At 48.1% G+C, this 27,555-nt stretch overlaps 9 protein-coding genes and 1 long non-coding RNA gene across 10 annotated transcripts; all 10 read left to right on the top strand.

The window, feature by feature from the left end:
- Positions 1 to 158: 158 nt before the first annotated feature.
- Positions 159 to 1,826, top strand: LOC123445519. Its single transcript, XM_045122507.1, has one exon. It carries the CDS (start codon positions 989 to 991, stop codon positions 1,691 to 1,693), a length of 705 nt encoding a protein of 234 aa, XP_044978442.1. The 5' UTR covers positions 159 to 988; the 3' UTR covers positions 1,694 to 1,826.
- A 387-nt stretch (positions 1,827 to 2,213) lies between these two features.
- LOC123445520 lies at positions 2,214 to 3,771 on the top strand. The gene has a single exon (XM_045122508.1). The coding sequence runs from the start codon at positions 2,933 to 2,935 to the stop codon at positions 3,632 to 3,634; it is 702 nt and encodes a 233-aa protein (XP_044978443.1). The 5' UTR covers positions 2,214 to 2,932; the 3' UTR covers positions 3,635 to 3,771.
- A 305-nt stretch (positions 3,772 to 4,076) lies between these two features.
- On the top strand, positions 4,077 to 13,146 carry LOC123445518. The gene is made up of 3 exons (XR_006631103.1): positions 4,077 to 4,123; positions 8,480 to 8,572; positions 12,935 to 13,146. It is a non-coding gene; the product is annotated as an uncharacterized LOC123445518 (long non-coding RNA).
- On the top strand, positions 4,783 to 6,220 carry LOC123445517. Its single transcript, XM_045122505.1, has one exon. The coding sequence runs from the start codon at positions 5,395 to 5,397 to the stop codon at positions 6,055 to 6,057; it is 663 nt and encodes a 220-aa protein (XP_044978440.1). The 5' UTR covers positions 4,783 to 5,394; the 3' UTR covers positions 6,058 to 6,220.
- On the top strand, positions 7,067 to 8,192 carry LOC123445512. Its single transcript, XM_045122500.1, has one exon. The coding sequence runs from the start codon at positions 7,356 to 7,358 to the stop codon at positions 8,055 to 8,057; it is 702 nt and encodes a 233-aa protein (XP_044978435.1). The 5' UTR covers positions 7,067 to 7,355; the 3' UTR covers positions 8,058 to 8,192.
- On the top strand, positions 9,796 to 10,925 carry LOC123445511. Its single transcript, XM_045122499.1, has one exon. It carries the CDS (start codon positions 9,857 to 9,859, stop codon positions 10,559 to 10,561), a length of 705 nt encoding a protein of 234 aa, XP_044978434.1. The 5' UTR covers positions 9,796 to 9,856; the 3' UTR covers positions 10,562 to 10,925.
- On the top strand, positions 11,527 to 12,657 carry LOC123445513. The gene has a single exon (XM_045122501.1). The coding sequence runs from the start codon at positions 11,821 to 11,823 to the stop codon at positions 12,520 to 12,522; it is 702 nt and encodes a 233-aa protein (XP_044978436.1). The 5' UTR covers positions 11,527 to 11,820; the 3' UTR covers positions 12,523 to 12,657.
- Positions 13,147 to 21,760: 8,614 nt separating the features above from the next.
- On the top strand, positions 21,761 to 23,000 carry LOC123445510. The gene has a single exon (XM_045122497.1). The coding sequence runs from the start codon at positions 22,164 to 22,166 to the stop codon at positions 22,866 to 22,868; it is 705 nt and encodes a 234-aa protein (XP_044978432.1). The 5' UTR covers positions 21,761 to 22,163; the 3' UTR covers positions 22,869 to 23,000.
- A 1,004-nt stretch (positions 23,001 to 24,004) lies between these two features.
- LOC123445515 lies at positions 24,005 to 24,860 on the top strand. Its single transcript, XM_045122503.1, has one exon. It carries the CDS (start codon positions 24,133 to 24,135, stop codon positions 24,832 to 24,834), a length of 702 nt encoding a protein of 233 aa, XP_044978438.1. The 5' UTR covers positions 24,005 to 24,132; the 3' UTR covers positions 24,835 to 24,860.
- Positions 24,861 to 25,821: 961 nt separating this feature from the next.
- LOC123445514 lies at positions 25,822 to 27,485 on the top strand. The gene has a single exon (XM_045122502.1). The coding sequence runs from the start codon at positions 26,654 to 26,656 to the stop codon at positions 27,353 to 27,355; it is 702 nt and encodes a 233-aa protein (XP_044978437.1). The 5' UTR covers positions 25,822 to 26,653; the 3' UTR covers positions 27,356 to 27,485.
- The last annotated feature ends 70 nt before the right edge of the window (positions 27,486 to 27,555 follow it).

The raw sequence follows: 27,555 nt of genomic DNA, 5'->3' as shown, positions 1-27,555 counted from the left end.
GAGTCTTCTATGTTCTGTGTCCAGGAAGACTGTAACAGTGAAACAATGTAACCTTATGGAAACTTGACCTCCCAAACTGCCCCATTGGATGACCAGACCTGGGTAAAACACCCACATACAAAATGTGCAGCGCTCTACCGTATTTTTTTGGTTGAGAAAACACAAAAGCCTTGTGTTTCATTCCATTGAGAAGGTAGACGAGACATAGTACACACCCCAAACGGGCAGAAAAGAAAACGATTACAGAGCGCCCCGTCGGCTTTGATGTAATTACGTTTGTGTCAACATTATAAATTATTATCAGACGTGGTATACTGGCCGAAAGCCTCAAACTTACCAGCAAACATGGTTTGTTTGCATCCATACTTCGTGATGTGGCAAGTGCAAAATCTTTCGGTCACTGAACCGAGCCATTTGGCTGGCAACAGAAGCAATGGCCTGAGAAAAAGAGAGAATATTGAAAAAATAAAGAGCTCCGTGTTTCCCCAGCACATAAAAATGCCTGCTCCAAATCATCAGGTTATCATGAATGTATCCAACAAAAGAAAGAAACATACCTGGTTAAATGTAGAACATGCTGGTAGCCAGCAGCATCCCTCTAAATAATAGCTTGATCGTGCAATTATGTCAAGATCCACCACCAAACTATACCATTCTTAATTAGCCCTTGCTCCTAATAAGTGAAACACGGCAATGCGATGGTTCATCTCGAGGGTAGCGAACCACAATAGAAAATGTAGTGAACATGAGACGACTTTGGCGCTGTAATCGATACGCTGCTGGCAGATCTCAAGGCATAGCAGACAACATTAGGGAGTTTTAATGGCATGATTCTTCATGTCTACTAATCAGATGCTATAGTACATCTGTGCACTTCTCTGTATAAATAGGCGTCAGCGGAAGGGTAGATACATCAAACTGGAAGTTCTTCCTTTTCTGCTCCTCCTCTCTTCAACCACAATACAGAAAAAAACTTTCAAATTCGATCATGGCTTTCCACCTAAGATCGATAAGTTTGCCTTCTAGGTCTCACGTTAGTGAGACCGAAGTCGAGCAAGAACTCCACACCCTAGAAGCAAGCATCTCTTCCTCTAATTCCATCAGCACGATGTGCGATGGTCTCAGGAGTCTTGCAAATATCTATGATGGTCTTGAAGAGATCATTTGCCTACCAAGCCACCAAGCTTGCTCCTCCCAGCAGAGGGTGATGTTGGATGGAGAACTGGAAGCTTCTCTCGAGCTCCTAGATCTCTGCGGCGCCATGCAAGAGATCTTCGTCGAGATGAAGGCCATCATCCAAGAGCTGCAAGTAGCTCTAAGGAAAGGGGATGGTGCATCTGCTCAAGCCAAGATCCAGTCTTACACCCGTTTGGCGAAGAAGGCCAGGAACCATTTCAAGAAGGCCACGAAGAAGGCTCCTGCAGATTGCAGGATGGCCATGCTATTGGCCAAGGCCAGGGAGGTCTCTGCCTCTCTCCTGGAGTCCACACTCCATCTGGTGTCGAAGCAAATCGAAATGCCTAAACAGTCTCTTGTTTCCAAGGCATTTCACAAGAAGAAGGCGGTTGTTTGTAAGGAGGAACAACTGTCGGAGTTAGAGTGCAATATCGGAGATCTTGAGAGTGAAGCAGGACATCTGTTCAGGAAATTAGTCCAGAGCAGAGTTTCTCTACTCAACATCCTTAGCTCATAGATACTCCGAAGTCATTCTTGACGCCGTCTGATCGGCATCCGCCTTTTAAGGAATAGCCGATCTCCATACAACTATACTGTATAAATATACATGATACTATAGAAATAGAAAGTGAAACCAAAGTTTTGATCCATTTGACCATTTCATCCTTGAGGACGCGTTTGTGATCCCGGTATAGTTTATTTTGATTCCCATGGTTAGTGCATCTTGTTCCTGATGCCTGAAACATGCCAGATTGAAGTCACAAAGTCCCAAGCGATCAGTTTTATTATCCAGATTCTCCACCACCACCACATGGCTGTGTAGTACTCTGGCACTACAGTTGAATATATATTTCTTTTTCATACAACGAATTCCAAATCAGTGTACTCAAATTTTTACATCTTTGACTTCTATATCATTTAAGCATCGAAGGCGACAAAATAAAAAAACGTTTACTCCAGAACCACAACTTTTTGCATGTCCTACAGTATTAACAATAATCGGAGCAAGACCTCATCCAAACTCGCCAGTGCACAGAAAGAACAATCGACGCTCATTCCCGGGGAGTCTCAGAATCGGTTAGTATGATTAAGAGGTAATAATAGCGTACAGTAACATTGAAAATAACAGGCACACATCAAAAGCTAGTCCCTGCAATGGTTAGATATTAAATGGTCATGCCGCTCACACGGTGGGTGGCTGAAAGCCTCAAGCTGAAAACAAAATATGGGGATAACATGCTGAACCGCTAACATGGATCTTTCGCAATGGATCTTGTTTCAATGGCCTAAACATGCCAGGTCTGACCGTCGAGGCTTTAACCTATAATTTGCAAGAGTGTCCACCATGGAAAACACCTTATTAAATACAGGTATGTCACAGCTAAATGTTAGGTTAGCGATCCATTAAGTAATGGCATGGGCGTGCAATTATGCCAAAATCCTTTTTGATTGGTTCTTGCTGCCAATTGCTGGAACATGATAATGTGATGACTCGTCTCAAGGACAGTAGGCACAGAAAACTTTAGTGTTGCGTTCTCTATGCTTCTGCCAGATCTCAAGGCATGGCAGACAGCATCTGGGCGATGTAGTGGCATGATTCTTCATGTCTACCTATCAACTGCTACAACACAGCTGTACACATCTTCTGTATAAATAGGCAGCATCAGAACAGTAGATACATCAAACAAGAAGCTCTTATTTTCTGCTTCTCCTCCTTTCGTCAACCACAAGACAGCGAAAAGCTTCAAGCTCAGATATGGCTTTCCACCAAAGATCCATAAGTTTGCCTTCTAGGCCTCACGTCAGTGAGACCGAAGTCGAGCAAGAGCTCCACAGCCTAGAAGCAAGCATCTCTTCCTCAAGTTCCATCAACACGACGTGCGATGGTCTCAGCTGTCTTGCAAACATCTATGATGATCTTGAAGAGATCATTTGCCTACCAAGCAACCAAGCTTACTCCTCCCAGCAGAGGGTGATGTTGGATGGAGAACTGGAAGGTTCTCTCGAGCTCCTAGATCTCTGTGGTGCCATGCAAGAGACCTTCCCCGAGATGATGGTCGTCATCCAAGAGCTGCAAGTGGCTCTAAGAAAAGGAGATGATGCAGCTGCTCAAGCCAAGATGCAGTCGTTTATTCGCTTGGCGAAGAAGGCCAGGAAGCATTTCAAGAAGACTACCAAGAAGGCTGCATCCAACAAGATGGTCATGCTATTGACCAAGGCAAGAGAGATCTGCATCTCTCTGTTGGAGTCCACACTCCATCTCTTGTCGAAGCAAATTGAAATGCCAAAGCAGTCTCTTGTCTGCAAGGCATTTTGCAAGAACAAGACAATTGTCTGCAAGGAGGAGCAACTGCAGGAGTTAGAGTGCATTATTGAAGATCTTCAGAATGGAGCAGGAAATCTGTTTAGGAAATTAGTCCAGAACAGAGTTTCTCTTCTAAACATTCTTAGCTCATAGATTCTCAACATCACTCTACTCTCTGTGATTGGCATCCATCTTTTTGAGGATGAGCCGATCTTGATACAGTTTTGCCATATGTATACAGTACAAATGTACAGAAAATATAGAAACAAAGAGGAAGGTTTTGATCCATCTCAGATTTTGTGATATTGATAAAATCTCATGGGGCCTGGTGATGAATATATGCATGACAAAAGGAAATGTGTATGATGTGAATCCATCATGTATTGGTTTCATTTTTGTAGTGAACGATAACAGCAAAATGATGGTAAACCTACATGCAAGTTTTTTTACAAGTTAACATTACCTTAAGATTCTTTTTTTAGCTGTACCTTAAGATTCCTGATTATCACATAATCCTTTTTTTTGTGGATCTCTCTGATCATGCATATGACACGCCAGGTCGAAGCCATATGGTTGATGGTTGCACCATATGTATCTTCATAGTTGCAAGTGCTGTCCATCATAAACTCAGTTATTATTTTGGTATGTATCTTGTTACCTTGTTATTCTTTTTCATATGATAATGTTTGCCATGCTGATAAAATCATATGTCTAAATATGATGGATATATTAAGTGGAAAAATGAAACAAAAAATGTTCTTAATAACAAATAATAATCTATGTTCTCAAATGAAAAAAAAAATGTATGCTGGCATCTTCAGCATAATTTTAGTTGGTATTTAATGGGAGATGATTATTTCTGACATAGCATATCCTAATGTTAACACATTGGCAGCAATAAAATATTTCTTGTAAAAGTGAGATATTTTGCCTCATCAGTCATCAAGCCTATGGTAATATACTTCTGATTCTTTCTTCCGCCCTCTTACATTGTATACGAACGCCAATAAAATCCATTAGAATCGTATACACTAAAAATATATCTCATGTAGCTAAGAATTTGTGAGAAAAATTACTAACATATTGGTCCAAAAACCATAGAACCAAGCCTGTCCACTAATATTGTCACTCGATGGCGACAGCATACATACAATTAATATCAATTCGCAGAATATGTAAGCATTTATGGGCCACAAAGAGGTTCGTGCACTTGAACACCTGTGAATTTGTTAGCAAGCATGCAACTGAAACATGCCAACGATGTTATGAAGAGTCAATACTCAAGAGTGTAAGGTAAGAAGCAACCACGCGTCGACACCCTCGTGCAGAATAAGACATGGCTGTAGCATGCCAGCAACAAAGCATTAAGTGTGTTAGTCATCATGCACATAATCAAGCTGTCTAGATCATCTAACACAAAAAACTGATCCCCATGTGTGAGTTTGCCTCCGATAATTAAGACACTTTTGACAGGCCCATATACTCATTCATAGATGTACGAAACGATTAGGACAGCAGAGCGGCAAAAACTTGCCCTGAAGATGGGCGACAACACTCTCAGGACTTGAACATGACAAGATTCCACCACCAAACTATACCATTCTTAATTAGTCCTTGCTGCCAATAAGTGGAACATGACTATGTGATGATTCATCTCAAGGACAGCAGACACAATAAAAAATTGTAGTAAACATGAGACGACTTTAGTGTTGTTATTTCTATGCGTCTGTCGGATCTCAAGGCTGAGGTAATAGCATGATTCTTCATGTCTACTAATCAGATGCTGCAGCATAGCTGCACACATGTCTTCTGTATAAATAAGCGTCGGCAGAATGGTAGATACATCAAACTAGAAGCTCTTCTTTCCTGCTCCTCTCTTCAACCGCTATACGAAAAAAGCTTCAAGATCAGACATGGCTTTCCACCTCAGATCGACAAGTCTGCCTTCTAGGCCTCAGGCCACCGAGACCGAAGTCAAAGAAGAGCTGCTGAGCCTAGAAGCAAGCGTCTCTTCCTCCAATTCCATCAGCACGATGTGCGATGGTCTCAGGAGTCTTGCAAACATCTACGATGGTCTTGAAGAGATCATTTGCCTACCAAGCCACCAAGCTTGCTCCTCCCAGCAGAGGGTGATGTTGGATGGAGAACTGGAAGCTTCTCTCGAGCTCCTAGATCTCTGCGGCGCCATGCAAGAGATCTTCGTCGAGATGAAGGCCATCATCCAAGAGCTACAAGTGGCTCTAAGGAAAGGGGATGATGCAGCTGCTCAAGCCAAGATCCAGTCTTACACCCGTTTGGCGAAGAAGGCCAGGAACCATTCCAAGAAGGCCACGAAGAAGGCTCCTACAGATTGCAGGATAGAAATGCTATTGGCCAAGGCCAGGGAGGTCTCTACCTCTCTCCTGGAGTCCACACTCCATCTGGTGTCGAAGCAAATCGAAATGCCTAAACAGTCTCTTGTTTCCAAGGCATTTCACAAGAAGAAGGCGGTTGTTTGTAAGGAGGAACAATTGTCGGAATTAGAGGCAGTATCGGGGATCTTGAGACTGGAGCAGGACATCTGTTCAGGAAATTAGTCCAGAGCAGAGTTTCTGTACTCAACATCCTTAGCTTGTAGATACTGCCAAGTCATCCTTGGCGCCCTCCGATCGGCATCCGCCTTTTAAGGAATAGCTGATCTCATACAACTATGCTGTATAAATGTACATGATACTACAGAAATAGAAAGTGAAACCAAAGTTTTGATTCATTTGACCATTTCATCCTTGAAGACGTTCGTGATCCCGGTATAGTTTATTTTGATTCCCATGGTTAGTGCATCTTGTTCCTGATGCCTGAAACATGCCAGATTAAAGTCACAAACTCCCAATCGATCAATTTTATTATCCAGATTCTCCACCAGCACCACATGGCTGTGCACTACTCTGGCACTACAATTGAATATATTTCTTTTTTATACAACGAAGTTCAAATCAGTGTACTCAAATTTTAACATCTTTGACATCTATATCATTTAAGCATAGAAGGCGACAAAATTAAAAAAAACATTTACTCCAGAACCACAACTTTTTGCATGTCCTACAGTATTAACAATAATCTGAGCAAGACCTCATCCAAACTTGCCAGTGCACACAAAGAACAGTCGACGCTTTATATGCTCATTCCCGGGGAGTCTCAGAATCGGTTAGTACGATTAAGAGGTAATAATAGCGTACAAAAGCATTGAAAATAATAGGTACACATGAAAAGCTAGTCTCTGCAATGGTTAGATATTAAATGGTCACACGGTGGGTGGCTGAAAGCCTCAAGCTGAAAACAAAATATGGGGATAACATGCTGAACAGCTAACACGTATCTTTCGCAATGGATCTTGTTTTAATGGCCTAAACATGCCAGGTCCGACCGTCGAGGCTTTAATCTGTAATTTGCTAGAGTGCCCACCATGGAAAACACCTTATTAAATACAGGTTTGTCACAGCTAAACGTTAGGTTAGCGATTCATTAAGTAATGGCACGGGCGTGCAATTATGCCGAAATCCTTTTTGATTGGTTCTTGCTGCCAATTGCTGGAACATGATAATGGGATAACTCATCTCAAGGACAGTAGGCACAGAAAACAATGTACTAAACATGAGAAGACTTTAGTGTTGCGATCTCTATGCTTCTGCAGATCTCAAGGCATAGCAGACAGCATGTGGGAGATGTAATGGCATGATTCTTCATGTCTACCAATCAGATGCTACAACACAGCTGTACACATCTTGTGTATAAATAGGAGGCAGCAGAACGGTAGATACATCAAATAAGAAGCTCTTATTTTCTGCTTCTCCTCCTCTATTCCTCCACTAGACAGCGATAAGCTTCAATCTCATATATGGCTTTCCACCAAAGATCGATAAGTTTGCCTTCTAGGCCTCACATCAGTGAGACCGAAGTTGAGCAAGAACTCCACAGCCTAGAAGCAAGCATGTCTTCCTCCAGTTCCATCAGCACGATGTGCGATGGTCTTAGGAGTCTTGCAAACATCTACGATGGTCTTGAAGAGATCATTTGCCTACCAAGCAACCAAGTTTGCTCCTCCGAGCAGAGGAACATGTTGGATGGAGAAATGGGATGCTCCATTGAGCTCTTAGATCTCTGCAGCAACATGCAAGAGGCCTTCGCCGAGATGATGGTCCTCATCCAAGAGCTGCAAGTGGCTCTAAGAAGAGGAGACGATGCAGCTGCGCAAGCCAAGATCCGGTCTTTTACTCGCTTGGTGAACAAGGCCAGGAAACATTTCAAGAAGACTACCAAGAAGGCTGCATCCGACAAGATGGTCATGCTATTGAGCAAGGCAAGAGAGATCTGCATCTCTCTGTTGGAGTCCACACTCCATCTCTTGTTGAAGCAAATTGAAATGCCAAAGCAGTCTCTTGTCTGCAAGGCATTTTGCAAGAAGAAGGCAGTTGTCTGCAAGGAGGAGCAGTTGCAGGAGTTGGAGTGCCGTATCGAAGAACTTCAGAATGGAGCAGGAAATCTGTTCAGGAAATTAGTCCAAAACAGAGTTTCTCTTCTAAACATTCTTAGCTCATAGATTCTCTACATCCCTCTACTCCCTGTGATTGGCATCCGTCTTTTTGAGGATGAGCCGATCTTGATACAGTTTTGCCATATGTATACAGTACAAATGTACAGAAATTACAGAAACAAAGACCAAAGTTTTGATCCATCTCAGATTTTGTGATATTGATAAAATCTCTTGGGGCCTGGTGATGAATATATGCATGACAAAAGGAAATGTGTATGATGTGAATCCATCATGTATTTGTTAGGTTCTGCTAATTAGGTTATATTTTGTGGTAAATGATAACAGCAAAATGATGCTAAACCTACATGCAAGTTTTTTTACAAGTTAACATTACCATAAGATTTTTTTTTTAGCTGTACCTTCAGATTCTTGATTATCACACAATCCTTATTTTATGGTTCTCACTAATCATGCATAGGACACGCCAGGTCGAAGCCACATGGTTGATTGTTATGTCACACCTAGCCAGATTCCCTTCATAGCTGCAAATGTTGTCCATCATAAGCTCAGTTATTATTTTGGTATGTATCTACCTTGTTATTCTTATACATATTCTATGTTTACATTGCGGGTAAAATCATATAGCTAATTATGATGGATCAATTAAGTGAAAAAATTAAATAAAAAATGTTCTTAATAACAATGATAATCTATATTCTCAAATGAAAAAAAATGTATGCTGGCATCTTCGGCATAATTTTATTGGGTATTTAATGGGTGATAATTATTTCTGAGATAGCATATCCTATTGTTAACACATTGGCAGCAAGAAAATATTTCATGTAAAAGTGAGATATGTTGCCTCATCAGTCATCAGGGCTATGGTAATATACTTCTAATTCTTTCTTCCGCCCTCTTACATTGTGTACGAACACCACTAAAATCATTACCACTAAAATCCATTAGAACGTATACACCAAAAAGAAAATCTCATGTAACTAAGAATTTCTGAGGAAATAATTTACCAACGCATTTGTCCAAAAACCATAGAACCATGCCTGTCCAGTAATATTGTCACTCGATGACGACGACATACATACGCTTAATATCAATTCACAGAATATGTAAGCATTTTTGGGTCACAAAGTGTTTTGTGCACTTGAACACCTGTAAATTTGTTGCAAGCATGCAACTGAAACATGCCAGCGATGTTATGAAGAGTCAAGAGTGTAAGGTTGGACACCAGCAAGAAGCAACCACACGTCGACATCCTCGTGCAGAATAAGACATGGCTGTAGCATGCCAGCAGCAAAGCATGAAGTGTGTTAGTCATCATGCACATAATCAAGCTGTCTAGATCATCTAACACAAAAAACTGATCCCCATGTGTGAGTTTGTCTCCAATAATTAAGACACTTTCGACAGGCCCATATACTCATTCATAGATGTATGAAACGATAAGGACAGCAGAGCGGCAAAAACTTGCGCTGAAGATGCGCGACAACACTCTCAGGACTTGAACATGACAAGATTCCACCACCAAACTATACCATTCTTAATTAGTCCTTGCTGCCAATAAGTGGAACATGACAATGTGATGATTCATCTCAAGAACAGCAGACACAATAAAAAATTGTAGTAAACATGAGACGACTTTGGTATTGTTATTTCTATGCTTCTGCCCGATCTTAAGGATGAGGTAATGGCATGATTCTTCATGTCTACTAATCAGATGCTGCAGCATAGCTGTACACATATCTTCTGTATAAATAAGGGTCAGCAGAATGGTAGATACATCAAACTAGAAGCTCTTCTTTCTTCTCCTCCTCTCTTCAACCGCTATACGAAAAAAAGCTTCAAGATACATGGCTTTCCACCTCAGATCGATAAGTCTCCCTTCTAGGCCTCAGGCCACCGAGATTGAAGTCAAAGAAGAGCTGCTGAGCCTAGAAGCAAGCATCTCTTCCTCTAATTCCATCAGCACGGTGTGCGATGGTCTCAGGAGTCTTGCAAACATCTACGATGGTATTGAAGAGATCATTTGCCTACCAAGCCACCAAGCTTGCTCTTCCCAGCAGAGGGTGATGTTGGATGGAGAACTGGAAGCTTCTCTCGAGCTCCTAGATCTCTGCGGCGCCATGCAAGAGTTCTTCGTCGAGATGAAGGCCATCATCCAAGAGCTACAAGTGGCTCTAAGGAAAGGGGATGATGCAGCTGCTCAAACCAAGATCCAATCTTACACCCGTTTGGCGAAGAAGGCCAGGAACCATTTCAGGAAGGCCACGAAGAAGGCTCCTACAGATTGCAGGATAGTCATGCTATTGGCCAAGGCCAGGGAGGTCTCTACCTCTCTCCTGGATTCCGCACTCCATCTGGTGTCGAAGCAAATCGAAATGCCTAAACAGTCTCTTGTTTCCAAGGCATTTCACAAGAAGAAGGCGGTTGTTTGTAAGGAGGAACAATTGTCGGAATTAGAGGGCAGTATCGGGGATCTTGAGAGTGGAGCAGGACATATGTTCAGGAAATTAGTCCAGAGCAGAGTTTCTCTACTCAACATCCTTAGCTTGTAGATACTGCCAAGTCATCCTTGGCGCCCTCCGATCGGCATCCGCCTTTTATGGAATAGCTGATCTCATACAACTATGCTGTATAAATGTACATGATACTACAGAAATAGAAAGTGAAACCAAAGTTTTGATCCATTTGACCATTTCATCCTTGAAGACGTGTTCGTGATCCCGGTATAGTTTATTTTGATTCCCATGGTTAGTGCATCTTGTTCCTGATGCCTGAAACATGCCAGATTAAAGTCACAAAGTCCCAATCGATCAATTTTATTATCCAGATTCTCCACCAGCACCACATGGCTGTGCACTACTCTGGCACTACAATTGAATATATTTCTTTTTTATACAACGAAGTTCAAATCAGTGTACTCAAATGTTAACATCTTTGACATCTATATCATTTAAGCATAGAAGGCGACAAAATTAAAAAAAACATTTACTCCAGAACCACAACTTTTTGCATGTCCTACAGTATTAACAATAATCTGAGCAAGACCTCATCCAAACTTGCCAGTGCACACAAAGAACAGTCGACGCTTTATATGCTCATTCCCGGGGAGTCTCAGAATCGGTTAGTACGATTAAGAGGTAATAATAGCGTACAAAAGCATTGAAAATAATAGGTACACATGAAAAGCTAGTCTCTGCAATGGTTAGATATTAAATGGTCACACGGTGGGTGGCTGAAAGCCTCAAGCTGAAAACAAAATATGGGGATAACATGCTGAACAGCTAACACGTATCTTTCGCAATGGATCTTGTTTTAATGGCCTAAACATGCCAGGTCCGACCGTCGAGGCTTTAATCTGTAATTTGCTAGAGTGCCCACCATGGAAAACACCTTATTAAATACAGGTTTGTCACAGCTAAACGTTAGGTTAGCGATTCATTAAGTAATGGCACGGGCGTGCAATTATGCCGAAATCCTTTTTGATTGGTTCTTGCTGCCAATTGCTGGAACATGATAATGGGATAACTCATCTCAAGGACAGTAGGCACAGAAAACAATGTACTAAACATGAGAAGACTTTAGTGTTGCGATCTCTATGCTTCTGCAGATCTCAAGGCATAGCAGACAGCATGTGGGAGATGTAATGGCATGATTCTTCATGTCTACCAATCAGATGCTACAACACAGCTGTACACATCTTGTGTATAAATAGGAGGCAGCAGAACGGTAGATACATCAAATAAGAAGCTCTTATTTTCTGCTTCTCCTCCTCTATTCCTCCACTAGACAGCGATAAGCTTCAATCTCATATATGGCTTTCCACCAAAGATCGATAAGTTTGCCTTCTAGGCCTCACATCAGTGAGACCGAAGTTGAGCAAGAACTCCACAGCCTAGAAGCAAGCATGTCTTCCTCCAGTTCCATCAGCACGATGTGCGATGGTCTTAGGAGTCTTGCAAACATCTACGATGGTCTTGAAGAGATCATTTGCCTACCAAGCAACCAAGTTTGCTCCTCCGAGCAGAGGAACATGTTGGATGGAGAAATGGGATGCTCCATTGAGCTCTTAGATCTCTGCAGCAACATGCAAGAGGCCTTCGCCGAGATGATGGTCCTCATCCAAGAGCTGCAAGTGGCTCTAAGAAGAGGAGACGATGCAGCTGCGCAAGCCAAGATCCGGTCTTTTACTCGCTTGGTGAACAAGGCCAGGAAACATTTCAAGAAGACTACCAAGAAGGCTGCATCCGACAAGATGGTCATGCTATTGAGCAAGGCAAGAGAGATCTGCATCTCTCTGTTGGAGTCCACACTCCATCTCTTGTTGAAGCAAATTGAAATGCCAAAGCAGTCTCTTGTCTGCAAGGCATTTTGCAAGAAGAAGGCAGTTGTCTGCAAGGAGGAGCAGTTGCAGGAGTTGGAGTGCCGTATCGAAGAACTTCAGAATGGAGCAGGAAATCTGTTCAGGAAATTAGTCCAAAACAGAGTTTCTCTTCTAAACATTCTTAGCTCATAGATTCTCTACATCCCTCTACTCCCTGTGATTGGCATCCGTCTTTTTGAGGATGAGCCGATCTTGATACAGTTTTGCCATATGTATACAGTACAAATGTACAGAAATTACAGAAACAAAGACCAAAGTTTTGATCCATCTCAGATTTTGTGATATTGATAAAATCTCTTGGGGCCTGGTGATGAATATATGCATGACAAAAGGAAATGTGTATGATGTGAATCCATCATGTATTTGTTAGGTTCTGCTAATTAGGTTATATTTTGTGGTAAATGATAACAGCAAAATGATGCTAAACCTACATGCAAGTTTTTTTACAAGTTAACATTACCATAAGATTTTTTTTTTAGCTGTACCTTCAGATTCTTGATTATCACACAATCCTTATTTTATGGTTCTCACTAATCATGCATAGGACACGCCAGGTCGAAGCCACATGGTTGATTGTTATGTCACACCTAGCCAGATTCCCTTCATAGCTGCAAATGTTGTCCATCATAAGCTCAGTTATTATTTTGGTATGTATCTACCTTGTTATTCTTATACATATTCTATGTTTACATTGCTGATAAAATCATATAGCTAATTATGATGGATCAATTAAGTGAAAAAATTAAATAAAAATGTTCTTAATAACAATAATAATCTATGTGTGGCATCAGAAGTTCGAGGAGGCTCAATCTGATGGCTCCGCTCCGCTCCTCCCAGCTCCCGCACCTCTCCCGCGCCTAGCCGTGCAGCCCCGCCGCCGTCCTGCCCGCCGGTCGCCCCCGCCTCCACCGCGCCTTGGCTCCCTCCGACGACGGCCGCGGCCTGCGCCGCCACCATCGCGAGGACCGCTGGAAGGACTCGGACAGCTCCTCCTCCGGCACGCACTCTTACCGCGACGTCGCCCGCACCCCCCCTCCTCCGCCGCCGCCGGAGCGCCTGCCGCAGGTGGCTCCCGTCCCGCCACCGCGCGCTCCCGCATCGACCCGTCTGGGCCCTCGCTCGGAGGTCCACCGCGTGGAGGAGGTGGCGCAGCCCACGGCGGACGCGGGCGGCGCTTGGGAACAGCCGAGGAGCAGGCATCGCCGCAACTCCCGCTGTGCGGACGCGCCCACGCCGCGGCTCCGCCGCAGCCCCACGCTGGAGGAGTCGGCCGGCCTTTGTTTCCGCTGCCTCGACCCGGGCCACACCGTACGCAACTGCACCAACGGGCTCCGATGCCGGCGTTGCCTCCTCGGCCACGTGTCCGGGAACTGCACCCCTGCACGTCGGGCCCGTGACCGTGCTCTGCTGGCTCCGGCCGCTCCGCCCCAGCGGCGCGCAGCTCCGACGCCGCCTCCCCCGCCGCCCCGCGCCGCGACGCCCGCTGTCGACCCCCTAGGCCCAGTGCGCGTCATCATCCCCCACTCTGTCGAGATCGAGGAGGCCGATGCGGTGCTGCAGCGTGGGATGGTGGCCACCATCACTGGCTCCAGGCCACTCGTCGCCGCCGACGAGGTTGCGGACGCGCTCTTCAACAACCTCGAGCTACAACCCGGCGATTTCTCGATTCACTTCCACCACCCCGAGGACTTCCTCATCGTATGCGCCTTGCAGGCCATCAAGGACAGAATCTACGGTGACCACCACATCGAGGGTCCCTCCGTCTCGCTGTCTCTCCGCCCCTGGAGCAAGCTCGCCCACGCCGACTATGATAGCCTGGGGCACCACATTGAGCTCGAGCTCCGCGGCGTCCCGGCGCAGGCCTGGAACTTGAGCACGGTTGAGCACCTCCTCGGCGACTCTTGCTGGGTGGAGCGCCTCCATCCGGAGACTCGTTCCAGGACCGACCTCGCCACCTTCCGGCTCTTTGGGCACACCCGTGACCCGACGTCCATCCGCTGTCATGTCGTCCTCGAGATCGTCGAGTGCATCCCGGCGCGCGCCCCCCTCCCAGGCTCCCACGGTGCGCTCCCTGACCTATCAGATCGCCATCAGGGTGGTGCGCGAGGAGAGAAGCCGGTCTGCGCCACCACCAGCCCACCACGCCGACGGCCCTGGGGACGCCGGAGGGGCTCCTCCTGCTGGGCGCAACGACGGTCGTGGCCCTGGCCGTCGCCGCGGCCGCAAACGCCGGCGCCCAACACGCCGGTCGCGCCCGCAGGCCACGCTGACGGCGCGACGCTCGACTCCCTGGCCTGGTCTGCCGCCGGGGGCTCGCGTCGTTCTAGCGGCGTCGCCGTTGACACGTACTGGAAGTCCGCCAACCACCGCTTTCGTACGGCACGGCCGCCGCCCCCGGTGGATGCCGCTGCGTGCGCGAAGGGGATGCTGCCCTGGCCCGGTCTGGTTGGGCCCCATCGCCACCATCATCAGCCTGCAAAAGGAAAAGGAACCTGGCAGCGGAATGACCGATCTCCTGACAAAGCAGCGGCCGGGCCCTCCACGGTCCAAGATGCGACCGGTGCGCTTTCCGCTGGGACAGCTGGCGCCCCCCGATTGCTCAGCCGCCCTTCCTCGCCAGGGACGGGGCCCGCCACCCACCATCCAAGATTGTCGCCTTCCGCGCACGAGCAAGACCCACCCTGTGCCTCGCCTGGCTCGGCTGCTGCGCTGACCCCACCGACCCCAGATCCGAGGCGTGACGAGCGAGGAGCGACCCCTGATTCGCTGGAGGACGATATGGTCCCCGATTCGCTGCCTCCCCCGTCCGCGGTACCCGAGGAGGATATCCTGTCGGGACAAAGCGGGTCCTTGGCAGCGTCACGCGCTGCCAGCCTGCGCGTGGACAGCTCCGAGGTCACGCCCTCCCGCCCTGTCGGCCCCGAGGGCGACCCTGTGCCGGATTCAAATCCCGCCCCCTCAGGCCAGACGAGGGCTTTTCGCAGGTGACACCCGGGACCCCCTCCCCCTCGGGCTGGGCCATTGCAACACAATGGCTGGGCCGGGCCTCGACGACAGCTTTGTGCCTAGCACCGAGTCCTTGCCGGCCAGCATACGCTCTGCGGAGACTCCCCGCCCCACTGCGTGCTGTTTCGCCTCGCCGCCCATCACGCTGCGGAGATCGCGCCCGAGAGCAGAATCGTGCCCAATCTCCTGGACGCTGGGGGACTTCCTCGCGGCAGCCACTGGCTAGCTCAAGGCTGCCCTGCCAACATCCGGGAAGCGCCCTCGTCGCCCCGCCCTCTGCTTCTCGCCACGCCGTGGCCGCTCGGCCACCCCGAAGGCGGCGGCCTCGGTGCCACCTACTGCAGAGCGGCGGGCTCGCGTGCAGGTTCTGCGTACCCTGGGCATCATCGGCGCCAACCAGGTGATCACGGCGGAGGCAATGAAAGCCTACGACGGCGTGTTCGCGGCAGAAATCTCGGTGGACGTGCTCACCGCCATCGCCAAGCTGGTCGATCGCGAGCCGCCCGCGAATGTCACCTCGGTCCCTTGCACGTCCGTGCCTACTGGCTGCCTCGTGGAGGTCTAGCCCGCCGATGTATTTCAGTGTCGAACTAGTTTCTTTATGTCTCACAACCTCAAGCTAGTGATCTGGAACGTGCGCGGGCTGAACGCGAGGGCGCGTCGCCTGGCGATTCGCTCGCTCGTCGCTACGGCCAACGCGTCGGTAGTTTGCCTACAGGAAACGAAGATGGCCCTCATCGACCCCTCGATAGTTTTGGAGGCCCTTGACTTAGACTTCGACGGCTTCCTGTTCTTGCCCGCGGAGGGCACGCGCGGGGGCATCCTCCTTGCTTGGAAGAGCAGGGTCGTGACGATCTCCGAACCATTGTTCACCACCAATGCCCTTGCCGCTAGGGTTGCCACTCCCGCGGGCACTCCGTGGTGGATCTCCATTGTCTACGGCCCCCAAGACGAGGACGGCAAGACCGTGTTCCTCCAGGAGATCCGGGACGTGCGCCGCGACTGCACGGGCCCGTGGATGATTTGTGGTGATTTCAACCTAATCCTGTGCGACGAGGATAAGAACAACGGCAACCTGAATCGGAGAATGATGGGCCGCTTCCGGCGCTGCATTAGCGATCTTGCCCTGAGGGAGGTGTACCTCAATGGCCGCCGGTACACATGGTCCAATGCGCAATGCCCGCCAACTCTGGTGCGCCTGGATCGGGTCCTATGCACGTCAGACTGGGATGACGCCGTCGGCGACTGGCACTTGCGCTGCCTCGCTTCGGTGGTGTCCGACCACAGCCCCCTCCTGCTGGATTGCTCCCCCACGCCCCAGCCCACCGTCGGTTCCGTTTCGAGGAGTTTTGGCTGCGCCTGGACAGGTTCCAGGAGACTGTCGCGCTGGCTTGGGCTTCGGTGGACGACACCGACCCCTTCCGCCGCCTCCGGCTGCGCCTGCAAGCCACCGCCAAGAGGCTCACCAGCTGGAGCGCGAAATCGGTTGGCAACGTCAAGCTCAAGCTCGCGCTATGCAGGGTGCTCATCCTCAGCTTCGATAAAGCTCAGGAGGACCGGACGCTTTCGCCACACGAGGTCTGGCTGCACAGGAGCCTAAAGCTAGCCTTCTTGGGCTTCGCATCGCTGGAGCGCACCATTGCCCGACAACGGGCGCGCATTGCATCGCTTAGGGAGGGGGACGCCAACACTGCACTCTTCCACCGGCAATGCTCCTACAGACGACAGAAGAACACTATCTTCAACCTGTCCACGGGCGTGCAGACCCTCACGGGCAGAGCGAGATGGCACAGGCCGTCTTCGGACACTTTGACAGCCTCATTGGCACGGCCCTAGACCGCGAGTGCTCGCTCAACCTCGAGCACCTTATGGAGACTGATGATGGCCTCCAAGACCTCGATGCCCCGTTCATGGAGGAGGAAATTTGGAACACGATCACGCGCATGCCGGCGTGCAAGGCGCCTGGACCGGACGGCTTCACCGCGGAGTTCCTTCGCGCATGTTGGGGTACTGTCAAGCCTGACTTCATCACTGTGTTCCATCAACTGCACCAGCTCCGGGGTCGAGGATTCCACCGCCTCAACCAGGCCATGATCTCCCTCCTCCCCAAGCGCGCGGATGCCCAGGTGATCGGCGACTTCCGCCCCATCAGCCTCATTCACCTAGTTGCCAAGGTCTTCGCCAAGACGCTCTCCCTTCGCCTTGCTCCAAAACTCGACGGGCTGGTCAGCAAGAACCAGAACGCCTTCATCGCGGGTCGTTCCCTACACGATAACTTCGTACTCGTCCGACAGTCGATGCGCCTCCTGCACCAGCTGCGCACGCCCCGGATCCTGCTCAAGCTCGACCTCGCGCGCGCCTTCGACACCATCTCATGGCCCTTCCTGTTCGAAGTTCTCCGCTAGTATGGCTTCGGGTGCAGATTCTTGGACTGGCTGGCCATCTTGCTGTCGTCCGCGTGCTCGCGGGTGCTGCTCAACGGTGAGCCAGGCCCCCCATCTAGCACCGCAGGGGGCTAAGGCAGGGCGACCCTTTGTCGCCCTAACTGTTCGTCCTCGATGTGGGCACGCTGAGTCGCCTCTTCCAGCGGGCTGCGACCCTGGGCATCCTGGAGCACATACACCCACGCCGCCCCATCCCGATCATCTCGCTCTTCGCGGACAATGTGGTGCTGTTTTGCCACCCCTCCCCCAGTGACCTTGCCGCGATCAGGGCGATCCTGCAGCTCTTCGGACAAGCCATGGGCCTCCATGTCAACTACGACAAGAGCTCTGCCACATTGCTCAATTGTGCCCCGGGTGACTCTGCGCGGATCTCGGAGGCACTTGGGTGCAAGATTGCGGACCTGCCAGTCACATACCTTGGGATCCCTCTCGCCATTCGACGGCCCACGAACACACAGCTGCAATCCCTGGTCGACAAGGTTGGAGGCATGCTGCCCAGCTGGAAGTCCCGGCTCATGAACAAAGCGGGCCGACTCGCGCTTGTCAAGTCCGTGCTCTGTGCAATCCCCATCCACCAACTCCTTGTCCTCGCTCCCCGAAGAAGACATTAAGGCTCATCGAGAAGATCGAGAGAGGATTCCTTTAGGAAGGTCGCGCTGTCGCCAACGGACGCAGCTGCCACGTCAATTGGCGCCGTGTCTGCCGGCCGCTCTCCCTCGGTGGCCTCGGAGTCCAGGACATGGAGCGCGCTGGACTCGCCCTTCGGCTGCGCTGGCTATGGTTCAGCCGCACCGACGAGGGGCGGGCCTGGCACAGCCTTGACCTTCCGTTTACCAAGGAGGAGCGCGCCCTGTTCTTCGTCTCCACCTCGCTTGCCATGGGCGATGGCAGAACGCGCAAATTCTGGGAGGATCGCTGGATTGACGGCCGCTCCATCGGCGAGCTCGCACCGCAGCTCTACGCTTGCATCCTCAAGCACTGGCGCAAGCAGCACACCATCGCAGATGGCCTTCAGAACCACGCATGGGCGCGCGACATTCGCGGTGACTTGGGCATCCACGAGATCGGCCAGTACCTGCTGCTTTGGCGTGCTACTGAAAATGTCGCCCTCCACGACCAGCCAGACCAACTCATCTGGAGATGGACCTCGAGCGGAGCCTACTCCGCGCGCAGCGCCTACCGAGCGACCTTCCACGGCTCCGTTAGCTGCGACTCATGGCAACTGACTTGGAGGAGCTGGGCTCCACCGCGCGTGAAATTCTTCCTATGGCTCGTTAGCCTGGACAGGTGTTGGACAGCGGACAAATTGCGCCGCCGCGGCCTGCAACACCACCCGCGTTGTGTCTTCTGCGACCAGGAGCCCAAGACGATGCGCCACCTGCTCGTCACCTGCCCCTTCTCACGACAAGTGTGGCACGAGACGCTCTCTTGGCTGCGGCTGACATGCCGGCCGCTGGACCACGAGGCAACGCTGAATGACTGGTGGATGCACACCAAGCGGGAGACACCTAAGGCCATGCGCAAGGGGTTGGCCACGATCACCCACCTGACATCATGGCTACTCTGGGAGCACCGCAACTCCTGCGTGTTTGACGGCGAGCAGCCTTCCATGGCACTGCTATCTACTAGGATCAGAGAGGAGGCAGCCCTTTGGGTTCGGACTGGGGCTGTCGGCCTTGGGGTGGTCCTGCCGCTAACCTGGGATGTTCACTAGCCTAGTGTTTTTTCTTTCGTTGGGCCTGCTGCTCGGAGACATGTACAGCTTAAACTTTCCTCCCTTTCAATGAAATGAAACGCAGACTTTCGTTTTCTCGAAAAAAAAAACAATAATAATCTATATTCTCAAATGAAAAAAACTGTATGCTGGTATCTTCAGCATAATTTTATTTGGTATTTAATGGGATATAGTTATTTGTGATATAGCACATCCTATTGTTAATACATTGGCAGCAAGAAAATATTTCCTGTAAAAGTGAGATATGTTGCCTCATCAGTCATCGGGGGCTATTGTAATATACTTCTGATTCTTTCTTCCGCCCTCTTACATTGTGTACGAACACCACTAAAATCCATTAGAACGTATACACCAAAAAGAAAATCTCATGTTTTTTTATTTTTATTTTAGAAAGGAGGCTGAGCCCCGGCCTCTGCATCGAGTGATGCATGCAGCCATCTTTATTACTTATTCAACAAAGGTCTGATAAGAACATACATCAAACCACCCGAAGCCCCCTCTCACACCTACAAGCCGTGATAATGTGGAGTGCACTCACTCCCCATATCTAAATCCGGTGTCGTCTCCGATCCATCCACATGACGTATCGGAACTCACAGCCGGTGCAGCAGACCTAAAGCGTACACCACATGCACACGTTTTAGAAGCCGCCATCATCATCGGACCATTGAACCATCTTCAGGATAGAGATCCGCATAATCCTTGTCAGTCCGGCCATCCGTCGACGCCACCACGGCGCCCAACGGCACCCCCTCCCTGCGCTCGTCCATCCAGACGCGAAGACTCAATAAGATATGTCGTGCGTAGCACCTGCCGACCAGACATGACAAAGCGTAGCACCTGTCGGCCAGGCATGACCTGACATCACCACCGAAGCTCCGTGCAGGACGAAGACGCTCCACCTTCTGCCTCCGTCTTCCAGCGCTGCTCCACAAACGATGCTCCCTAGAGAGGAACGACACCGCAATGCCGCCATCGTCCGATCTGGAAAACCAGATCCTAGGGTTTCCCCCGGAGCAGCATGAGTGGATCAACAGTAGTTACAGAACGAAGCCTTCATCAAGGTAACGGCGCAGAAAGCCGCCACCGTCCGCCGTCGGCTCGGTTTTCACCGGCAACCATGTCTCCCCACCATCAGACCCGTCATCCCCGGCGGAGGGGACGCCGCCACCACCATGGTTCCGGGTTAGCCGTCGCCGTCGGCACCGCCAAGACCGGATTAGATCCGGCCAGCAAGCACCAGGAGAAGGCACCTGGAACCAGTCGCTGGCGCGGTGGATCGTGCCGGATCGGCTACCACCGCTGTACCTTCGCGCACAGGACGTCCAGCAGTACCAGGCGACGCCACCCCGGAAGCCGAAGCCGCCGCCGTCCAGGCCCTAGAGCCCCGCCGCCACCGGGAGCCGCCGCCCCGGTAGCCGAAGCCACCGCCGCCCCGGGCGCCGCCGTCCAGGCACCGCTTTATTGGTGTCACCCCTGCTGTCGTTCTAACCACACCATCCAACCAAAGTCCAGATCGCTGTACACGCGACGAGCCTGACGATGGATCTGGACGGAGAAGGAGGAGAGGATGGGGATGCGCGCAAGAAGGGCGGCCGGCCGCCACCGTCGGGGTGGCTGGTGACGGCGGCGGCCAGCGGATCTGGCTAGGAGAGGACTCGGAGGACGGCGGCTGGGACGCCTCGGAATCGCCAAGCAGCGATCCGGAGGCGGAGGCGGAAGTTCATTTTCTGAGGAAATAATTTACCAACGTATTGGTCCAAAAACCATAGAACCAAGCCTGTCCAGTAATATTGTCACTCGATGATGACGACATACATATGCTTAATATCAATTCGCAGAATATGTAAGCATTTATGGGCCACAAAGAGGTTTGTGCACTTGAACACCTGTAAATTTGTTAGCAAGCATGCAACTGAAACATGCCAGCGATGTTATGAAGAGTCAAGAGTGTAAGGTTGGACACCAGCAAGAAGCAACCACACATCGACATCCTCGTGCAGAATAAGACATGGCTGTAGCATGCCAGCAGCAAAGCATGAAGTGTGTTAGTCATCATGCACATAATCAAGCTGTCTAGATCATCTAACACAAAAAACTGATCCCGATGTGTGAGTTTGCCTCCGATAATTAAGACACTTTTGACAGGCCCATATACTCATTCATAGATGTACGAAGCGATTAGGACAGCAGAGCGGCAAAAACTTGCCCTGAAGATGGGCGACAACACTCTCAGGACTTGAACATGACAAGATTCCACCACCAAACTATACCATTCTTAATTAGTCCTTGCTGCCAATAAGCAGAACATGACTATGTGATGATTCATCTCAAGGACAGCAGACACAATAAAAAACTGTAGTAAACATGAGACGACTTTAGTGTTGTTATTTCTATGCGTCTGTCAGATCTCAAGGCTGAGGTAATAGCATGATTCTTCATGTCTACTAATCAGATGCTGCAGCATAGCTGTACACACGTCTTCTGTATAAATAAGCATCGGCAGAATGGTAGATACATCAAACTAGAAGCTCTTCTTTCCTGCTCCTCTCTTCAACCGCTATACGAAAAAAGCTTCAAGATCAGACATGGCTTTCCACCTCAGATCGACAAGTCTGCCTTCTAGGCCTCAGGCCACCGAGACCGAAGTCAAAGAAGAGCTGCGGAGCCTAGAAGCAAGCGTCTCTTCCTCCAATTCCATCAGCACGATGTGCGATGGTCTCAGGAGTCTTGCAAACATCTACGATGGTCTTGAAGAGATCATTTGCCTACCAAGCCACCAAGCTTGCTCCTCCCAGCAGAGGGTGATGTTGGATGGAGAACTGGAAGCTTCTCTCGAGCTCCTAGATCTCTGCGGCGCCATGCAAGAGATCTTCGTCGAGATGAAGGCCATCATCCAAGAGCTACAAGTGGCTCTAAGGAAAGGGGATGATGCAGCTGCTCAAGCCAAGATCCAGTCTTACACCCGTTTGGCGAAGAAGGCCAGGAACCATTTCAAGAAGGCCACGAAGAAGGCTCCTACAGATTGCAGGATAGTCATGCTATTGGCCAAGGCCAGGGAGGTCTCTACCTCTCTCCTGGAGTCCACACTCCATCTGGTGTCGAAGCAAATCGAAAGGCCTAAAGAGTCTCTTGTTTCCAAAGCATTTCACAAGAAGAAGGCGGTTGTTTGTAAGGAGGAACAATTGTCGGAATTAGAGCGCAGTATCGGGGATCTTGAGAGTGGAGCAGGACATCTGTTCAGGAAATTAGTCCAGAGCAGAGTTACTCTACTCAACATCCTTAGCTTGTAGATACTGCCAAGTCATCCTTGGCGCCCTCCGATCGGCATCCGCCTTTTAAGGAATAGCTGATCTCATACAACTATGCTGTATAAATGTACATGATACTACAGAAATAGAAAGTGAAACCAAAGTTTTGATCCATTTGACCATTTCATCCTTGAAGACGTGTTCGTGATCCCGGTATAGTTTATTTTGATTCCCATGGTTAGTGCATCTTGTTCCTGATGCCTGAAACATGCCAGATTAAAGTCACAAAGTCCCAATCGATCAATTTTATTATCCAGATTCTCCACCAGCACCACATGGCTGTGCACTACTCTGGCACTACAATTGAATATATTTCTTTTTTATACAACGAAGTTCAAATCAGTGTACACAAATTTTAACATCTTTGACATCTATATCATTTAAGCATCGAAGGCGACAAAAAAAAAACATTTACTCCAGAACCACAACTTTTTGCATGTCCTACAGTATTAACAATAATCTGAGCAAGACCTCATCCAAACTTGCCAGTGCACACAAAGAACAGTCGACGCTTTATATGCTCATTCCCGGGGAGTCTCAGAATTGGTTAGTACGATTAGGAGGTAATAATAGCGTACAAAAACATTGAAAAGAATAGGTACACATGAAAAGCTAGTCTCTGCAATGGTTAGATATTAAATGGTCATGCCACTCACACGGTGGGTGGCTGAAAGCCTCAAGCTGAAAACAAAATATGGGCATAACATGCTGAACAGCTAACACGTATCTTTCGCAATGGATCTTGTTTCAATGGCCTAAACATGCCAGGTCCGACCGTCGAGGCTTTAATCTGTAATTTGCTAGAGTGCCCACCATGGAAAACACCTTATTAAATACAGGTATGTCACAGCTAAACGTTAGGTTAGCGATTTATTAAGTAATTGCACGGGCGTGCAATTATGCCGAAATCCTTTTTGATTGGTTCTTGCTGCCAATTGCTGGAACATGATAATGGGATGACTCATCTCAAGGACAGTAGGCACAGAAAACAATGTACTAAACATGAGAAGACTTTAGTGTGGCGATCTCTATGCTTCTGCAGATCTCAAGGCATAGCAGACAGCATGTGGGAGGTGTAATGGCATGATTTTTCATGTGTACCAATCAGATGCTACAACACAGCTGTACACATCTTGTGTATAAATAGGAGGCAGCAGAACGGTAGATACATCAAACAAGAAGCTCTTATTTTCCGCTTCTCCTCCTTTATTCCTCCACTAGACAACGATAAGCTTCAATCTCATATATGGCTTTCCACCAGAGATCGATAAGTTTGCCTTCTAGGCCTCATATCAGTGAGACCGAAGTTGAGCAAGAACTCCACAGCCTAGAAGCAAGCATCTCTTCCTCCAGTTCCATCAGCACGATGTGCGATGGTCTTAGGAGTCTTGCAAACATCTACGATGGTCTTGAAGAGATCATTTGCCTACCAAGCAACCAAGTTTGCTCCTCCGAGCAGAGGAACATGTTGGATGGAGAAATGGGATGCTCCATTGAGCTCTTAGATCTCTGCAGCAACATGCAAGAAGCCTTCGCCGAGATGATGGTCCTCATCCAAGAGCTGCAAGTGGCTCTAAGAAGAGGAGACGATGCAGCTGCGCAAGCCAAGATCCGGTCTTTTACTCGCTTGGTGAACAAGGCCAGGAAACATTTCAAGAAGACTACCAAGAAGGCTGCATCCGACAAGATGGTCATGCTATTGAGCAAGGCAAGAGAGATCTGCATCTCTCTGTTGGAGTCCATACTCCATCTCTTGTTGAAGCAAATTGAAATGCCAAAGCAGTCTCTTGTCGGCAAGGCATTTTGCAAGAAGAAGGCAGTTGTCTGCAGTGAGGAGCAGTTGCAGGAGTTGGAGTGCAGTATCGAAGATCTTCAGAATGGAGCAGGAAATCTGTTCAGGAAATTAGTCCAGAACAGAGTTTCTCTTCTAAACATTCTTAGCTCATAGATTCTCAACATCCCTCTACTCCCTGTGATTGGCATCCGCCTTTTTGAGGATGGGCCGATCTGGATACTGTTTTGCCATATGTATACAGTACAAATGTACAGAAATTATAGAAACAAAGACCAAAGTTTTGATCCATCTCAGATTTTGTGATATTGATAAATTTTCTTGGGGCCTGGTGATGAATATATGCATGACAAAAGGAAATGTGTATGATGTGAATCCATCATGTATTTGCTAGGTTTGTGTTAAATGATAAAAGCAAAATGATGTTAGACCTATATGCAAGTTTTTTTACAAGTTAATATTACCTTAAGATTCTTTTTTTTGTGAGTTGTACCTTAATATTCTTTATTAGCACATAATCCTTATTTTTTGTATCTACACTGACCATGCGTGGGACACGCCAGGTCGAAGCCACATGGTTGATGGTTGCATCACACCTAGCCAGATTCCCTTCATAGTTGCAAAGGCTGTCCATCATAAGCTCAATTATTATTTTGGTATGTATCTATCTTATTATTCTTATTCATATGATAAGTTTGCATTGCTGATAAAATCATATAGCTAGTTGTGCTGGATAGATTAAGTGAAAAAATAAAATAAAAAATGTTCTTAATAACAATAATAATCCACATTCGCAAATGAAAAAAATTATATGCTGGTATCGTCTGCATAATTTTATTTGGTATTCGATGGGAGATAATTATTGGATTGAGCATCATGGATTTATCAGATAACATATCATGTTAACACATTAAAAATAATAAAATCTCCACTGTAAAATGGAACGCCATTAAAATCCATTAAAATTCCCCCTACATTGTATATGAACGCCATTGAAATCCATTACAACCGTATACACTAAAAAGAACTGATGTAGCTAAGAATTTGGAGGAAATTTACCAGCATATTTGCCCAAAAATCTTAGAACCATGCCAGTTCTTGTCACTCAATGGTGACGACATATATACGTTATCAATTCGCAGGAAATGTAAGCATTATGGGGCCACAAAGAGATTTGTGCACTTGAACACCTGCACATTTGTCAGCATTACTAGATGATTTACAAGCATGCAACTGAAACATGCCAGCGATATTATGAAGAGTCAAGAGTGTAAGGTTGGACAATGGATGTTAGCAAAACCAGATAGCACAACGCTGGAACATGCGGATGAAGTCAATTGACTCCTTACACCAGCAAGACGAAACCACACGTCGACACCCTCGTGCAGATGAGTTTGCCACTAACAACTAAGACAAGGCTGTAGCATGCCAGCGGCAAAACATGAAGAGGATTAATCATCACGCACATGATCAAGCTTTCTAGATCATCCAACACAAAAAACTGATCCTCGTGTGTGAGTTTGCCCCCGATAGTTAAGACACTTTCGACGTGCCCATATACTCATTCATAAATGAATGAAAATATAAGAATACAGCGGAGCGGCATAAACTTGCCTTGAAGATGGGGGACAAACGCTGAGGGCTTGAACCGAGAAGGTTCCACTAAATGATAGCTTGAGCATGCAACTATGTGACAGTCCATCATCAAACTATATCATTCTTAATTAGTCCTTGCTGCCAATTAATGGAACATGAGGTGACTTTTATGTTGGGATCTCTATGCTTCTGCCAGATCTCATGGCTAATGTAATGGCACGATTCTTCATGTCCGCTAATCAGATGCTGCAGCACAGCTGTACACATATTATCTTCTGTATAAATAGGCGTCAGCAGAATGATAGATGCATCAAACTAGAAGCTCTTCTTTCCTGCTCCTCTCTCAACCACAACAGAGAGCAAATCTTCAAGATCAGATATGGCTTTCCACCAAAGATCAACAAGTATGCCTTCTAGGCCTCACGTCTGTGAGACCGAAATTGAGCACGAGCTCCATAGCCTAGAAGCAAGCATCTCTTCCTCCAATTCTATCAGCACGATGTGCGATAGTCTCAGGACTCTTGCAAACATCTACGATGGTCTTGAAGAGATCATCTGCCTACCAAGCAACCAAGTTTGCTCTTCCCGGCAGAGGAGGATGTTGGATGGAGAAATGGAAGGTTCTCTCGAGGTTCTGGATCTCTGCAGCGCCATGCAAGAGATCTTCGTCGAGATGAAGTCCATCATCCAAGAGCTGCAAGTGGCCCTAAGGAAAGGGGGTGATTCCTCTGCTCAAGCCAAGATCCAAGCTTACACCCGCTTGGTGAAGAAGGCCAAGAATCATTTCAAGAAGAACACGAAGAAGGCTCCTGCAGATTGTAGCATGGTCATGCTGTTGGCTAAGACCAGAGAGATCTTTGTGTCTCTCCTGGAGTCCACACTCCGTCTCTTGTCGAAGCAAATTGAAATGCCTAAACGGTCTCTTGTTTCCAAGGCATTTCACAAAAAGAAAGCAGTTGTTTGCAAGGAGCAATTGCTGGAGTTAGAGTGCAGCATCGAAGATCTTGAGAGTGGAGCAGGACATCTGTTCAGGAAATTAGTCCAGAGCAGAGTTTCTCTACTCAACATCCTTAGCTCATAGATACTCCCGGGTCACTCTTGACGCCCTTTGATTGGCATCCGCCTTTTAAGGAATAGCTGATCTTCACCCACATGTATAAATGTACATGATACTACAGAAAGAGAAAGAAAAGTTTTGATCCATTTGACCATTTCTTCCTTGAAGATGTGTTTCTGATCCCAGTATAGTCCATTTTGAAGCCCATAGTTAGTGAATCTTGT

This window comes from Hordeum vulgare, chromosome 3H (assembly GCF_904849725.1).
Source record: "Hordeum vulgare subsp. vulgare chromosome 3H, MorexV3_pseudomolecules_assembly, whole genome shotgun sequence".
Classification (NCBI taxonomy): Eukaryota; Viridiplantae; Streptophyta; class Magnoliopsida; order Poales; family Poaceae; genus Hordeum; species Hordeum vulgare.
The sequence above is the reverse complement of the archived record's forward strand: the minus strand, read 5'-3'. Positions and strand labels throughout refer to the sequence as shown.

Bases quoted from the DNA above. Each gene is read 5' to 3' on its own strand.
- LOC123445519 (XM_045122507.1), top strand. From the start codon at position 989: ATGGCTTTCCACCTAAGATCGATAAGTTTGCCTTCTAGGTCTCACGTT.
- LOC123445520 (XM_045122508.1), top strand. From the start codon at position 2,933: ATGGCTTTCCACCAAAGATCCATAAGTTTGCCTTCTAGGCCTCACGTC.
- LOC123445517 (XM_045122505.1), top strand. From the start codon at position 5,395: ATGGCTTTCCACCTCAGATCGACAAGTCTGCCTTCTAGGCCTCAGGCC.
- LOC123445512 (XM_045122500.1), top strand. From the start codon at position 7,356: ATGGCTTTCCACCAAAGATCGATAAGTTTGCCTTCTAGGCCTCACATC.
- LOC123445511 (XM_045122499.1), top strand. From the start codon at position 9,857: ATGGCTTTCCACCTCAGATCGATAAGTCTCCCTTCTAGGCCTCAGGCC.
- LOC123445513 (XM_045122501.1), top strand. From the start codon at position 11,821: ATGGCTTTCCACCAAAGATCGATAAGTTTGCCTTCTAGGCCTCACATC.
- LOC123445510 (XM_045122497.1), top strand. From the start codon at position 22,164: ATGGCTTTCCACCTCAGATCGACAAGTCTGCCTTCTAGGCCTCAGGCC.
- LOC123445515 (XM_045122503.1), top strand. From the start codon at position 24,133: ATGGCTTTCCACCAGAGATCGATAAGTTTGCCTTCTAGGCCTCATATC.
- LOC123445514 (XM_045122502.1), top strand. From the start codon at position 26,654: ATGGCTTTCCACCAAAGATCAACAAGTATGCCTTCTAGGCCTCACGTC.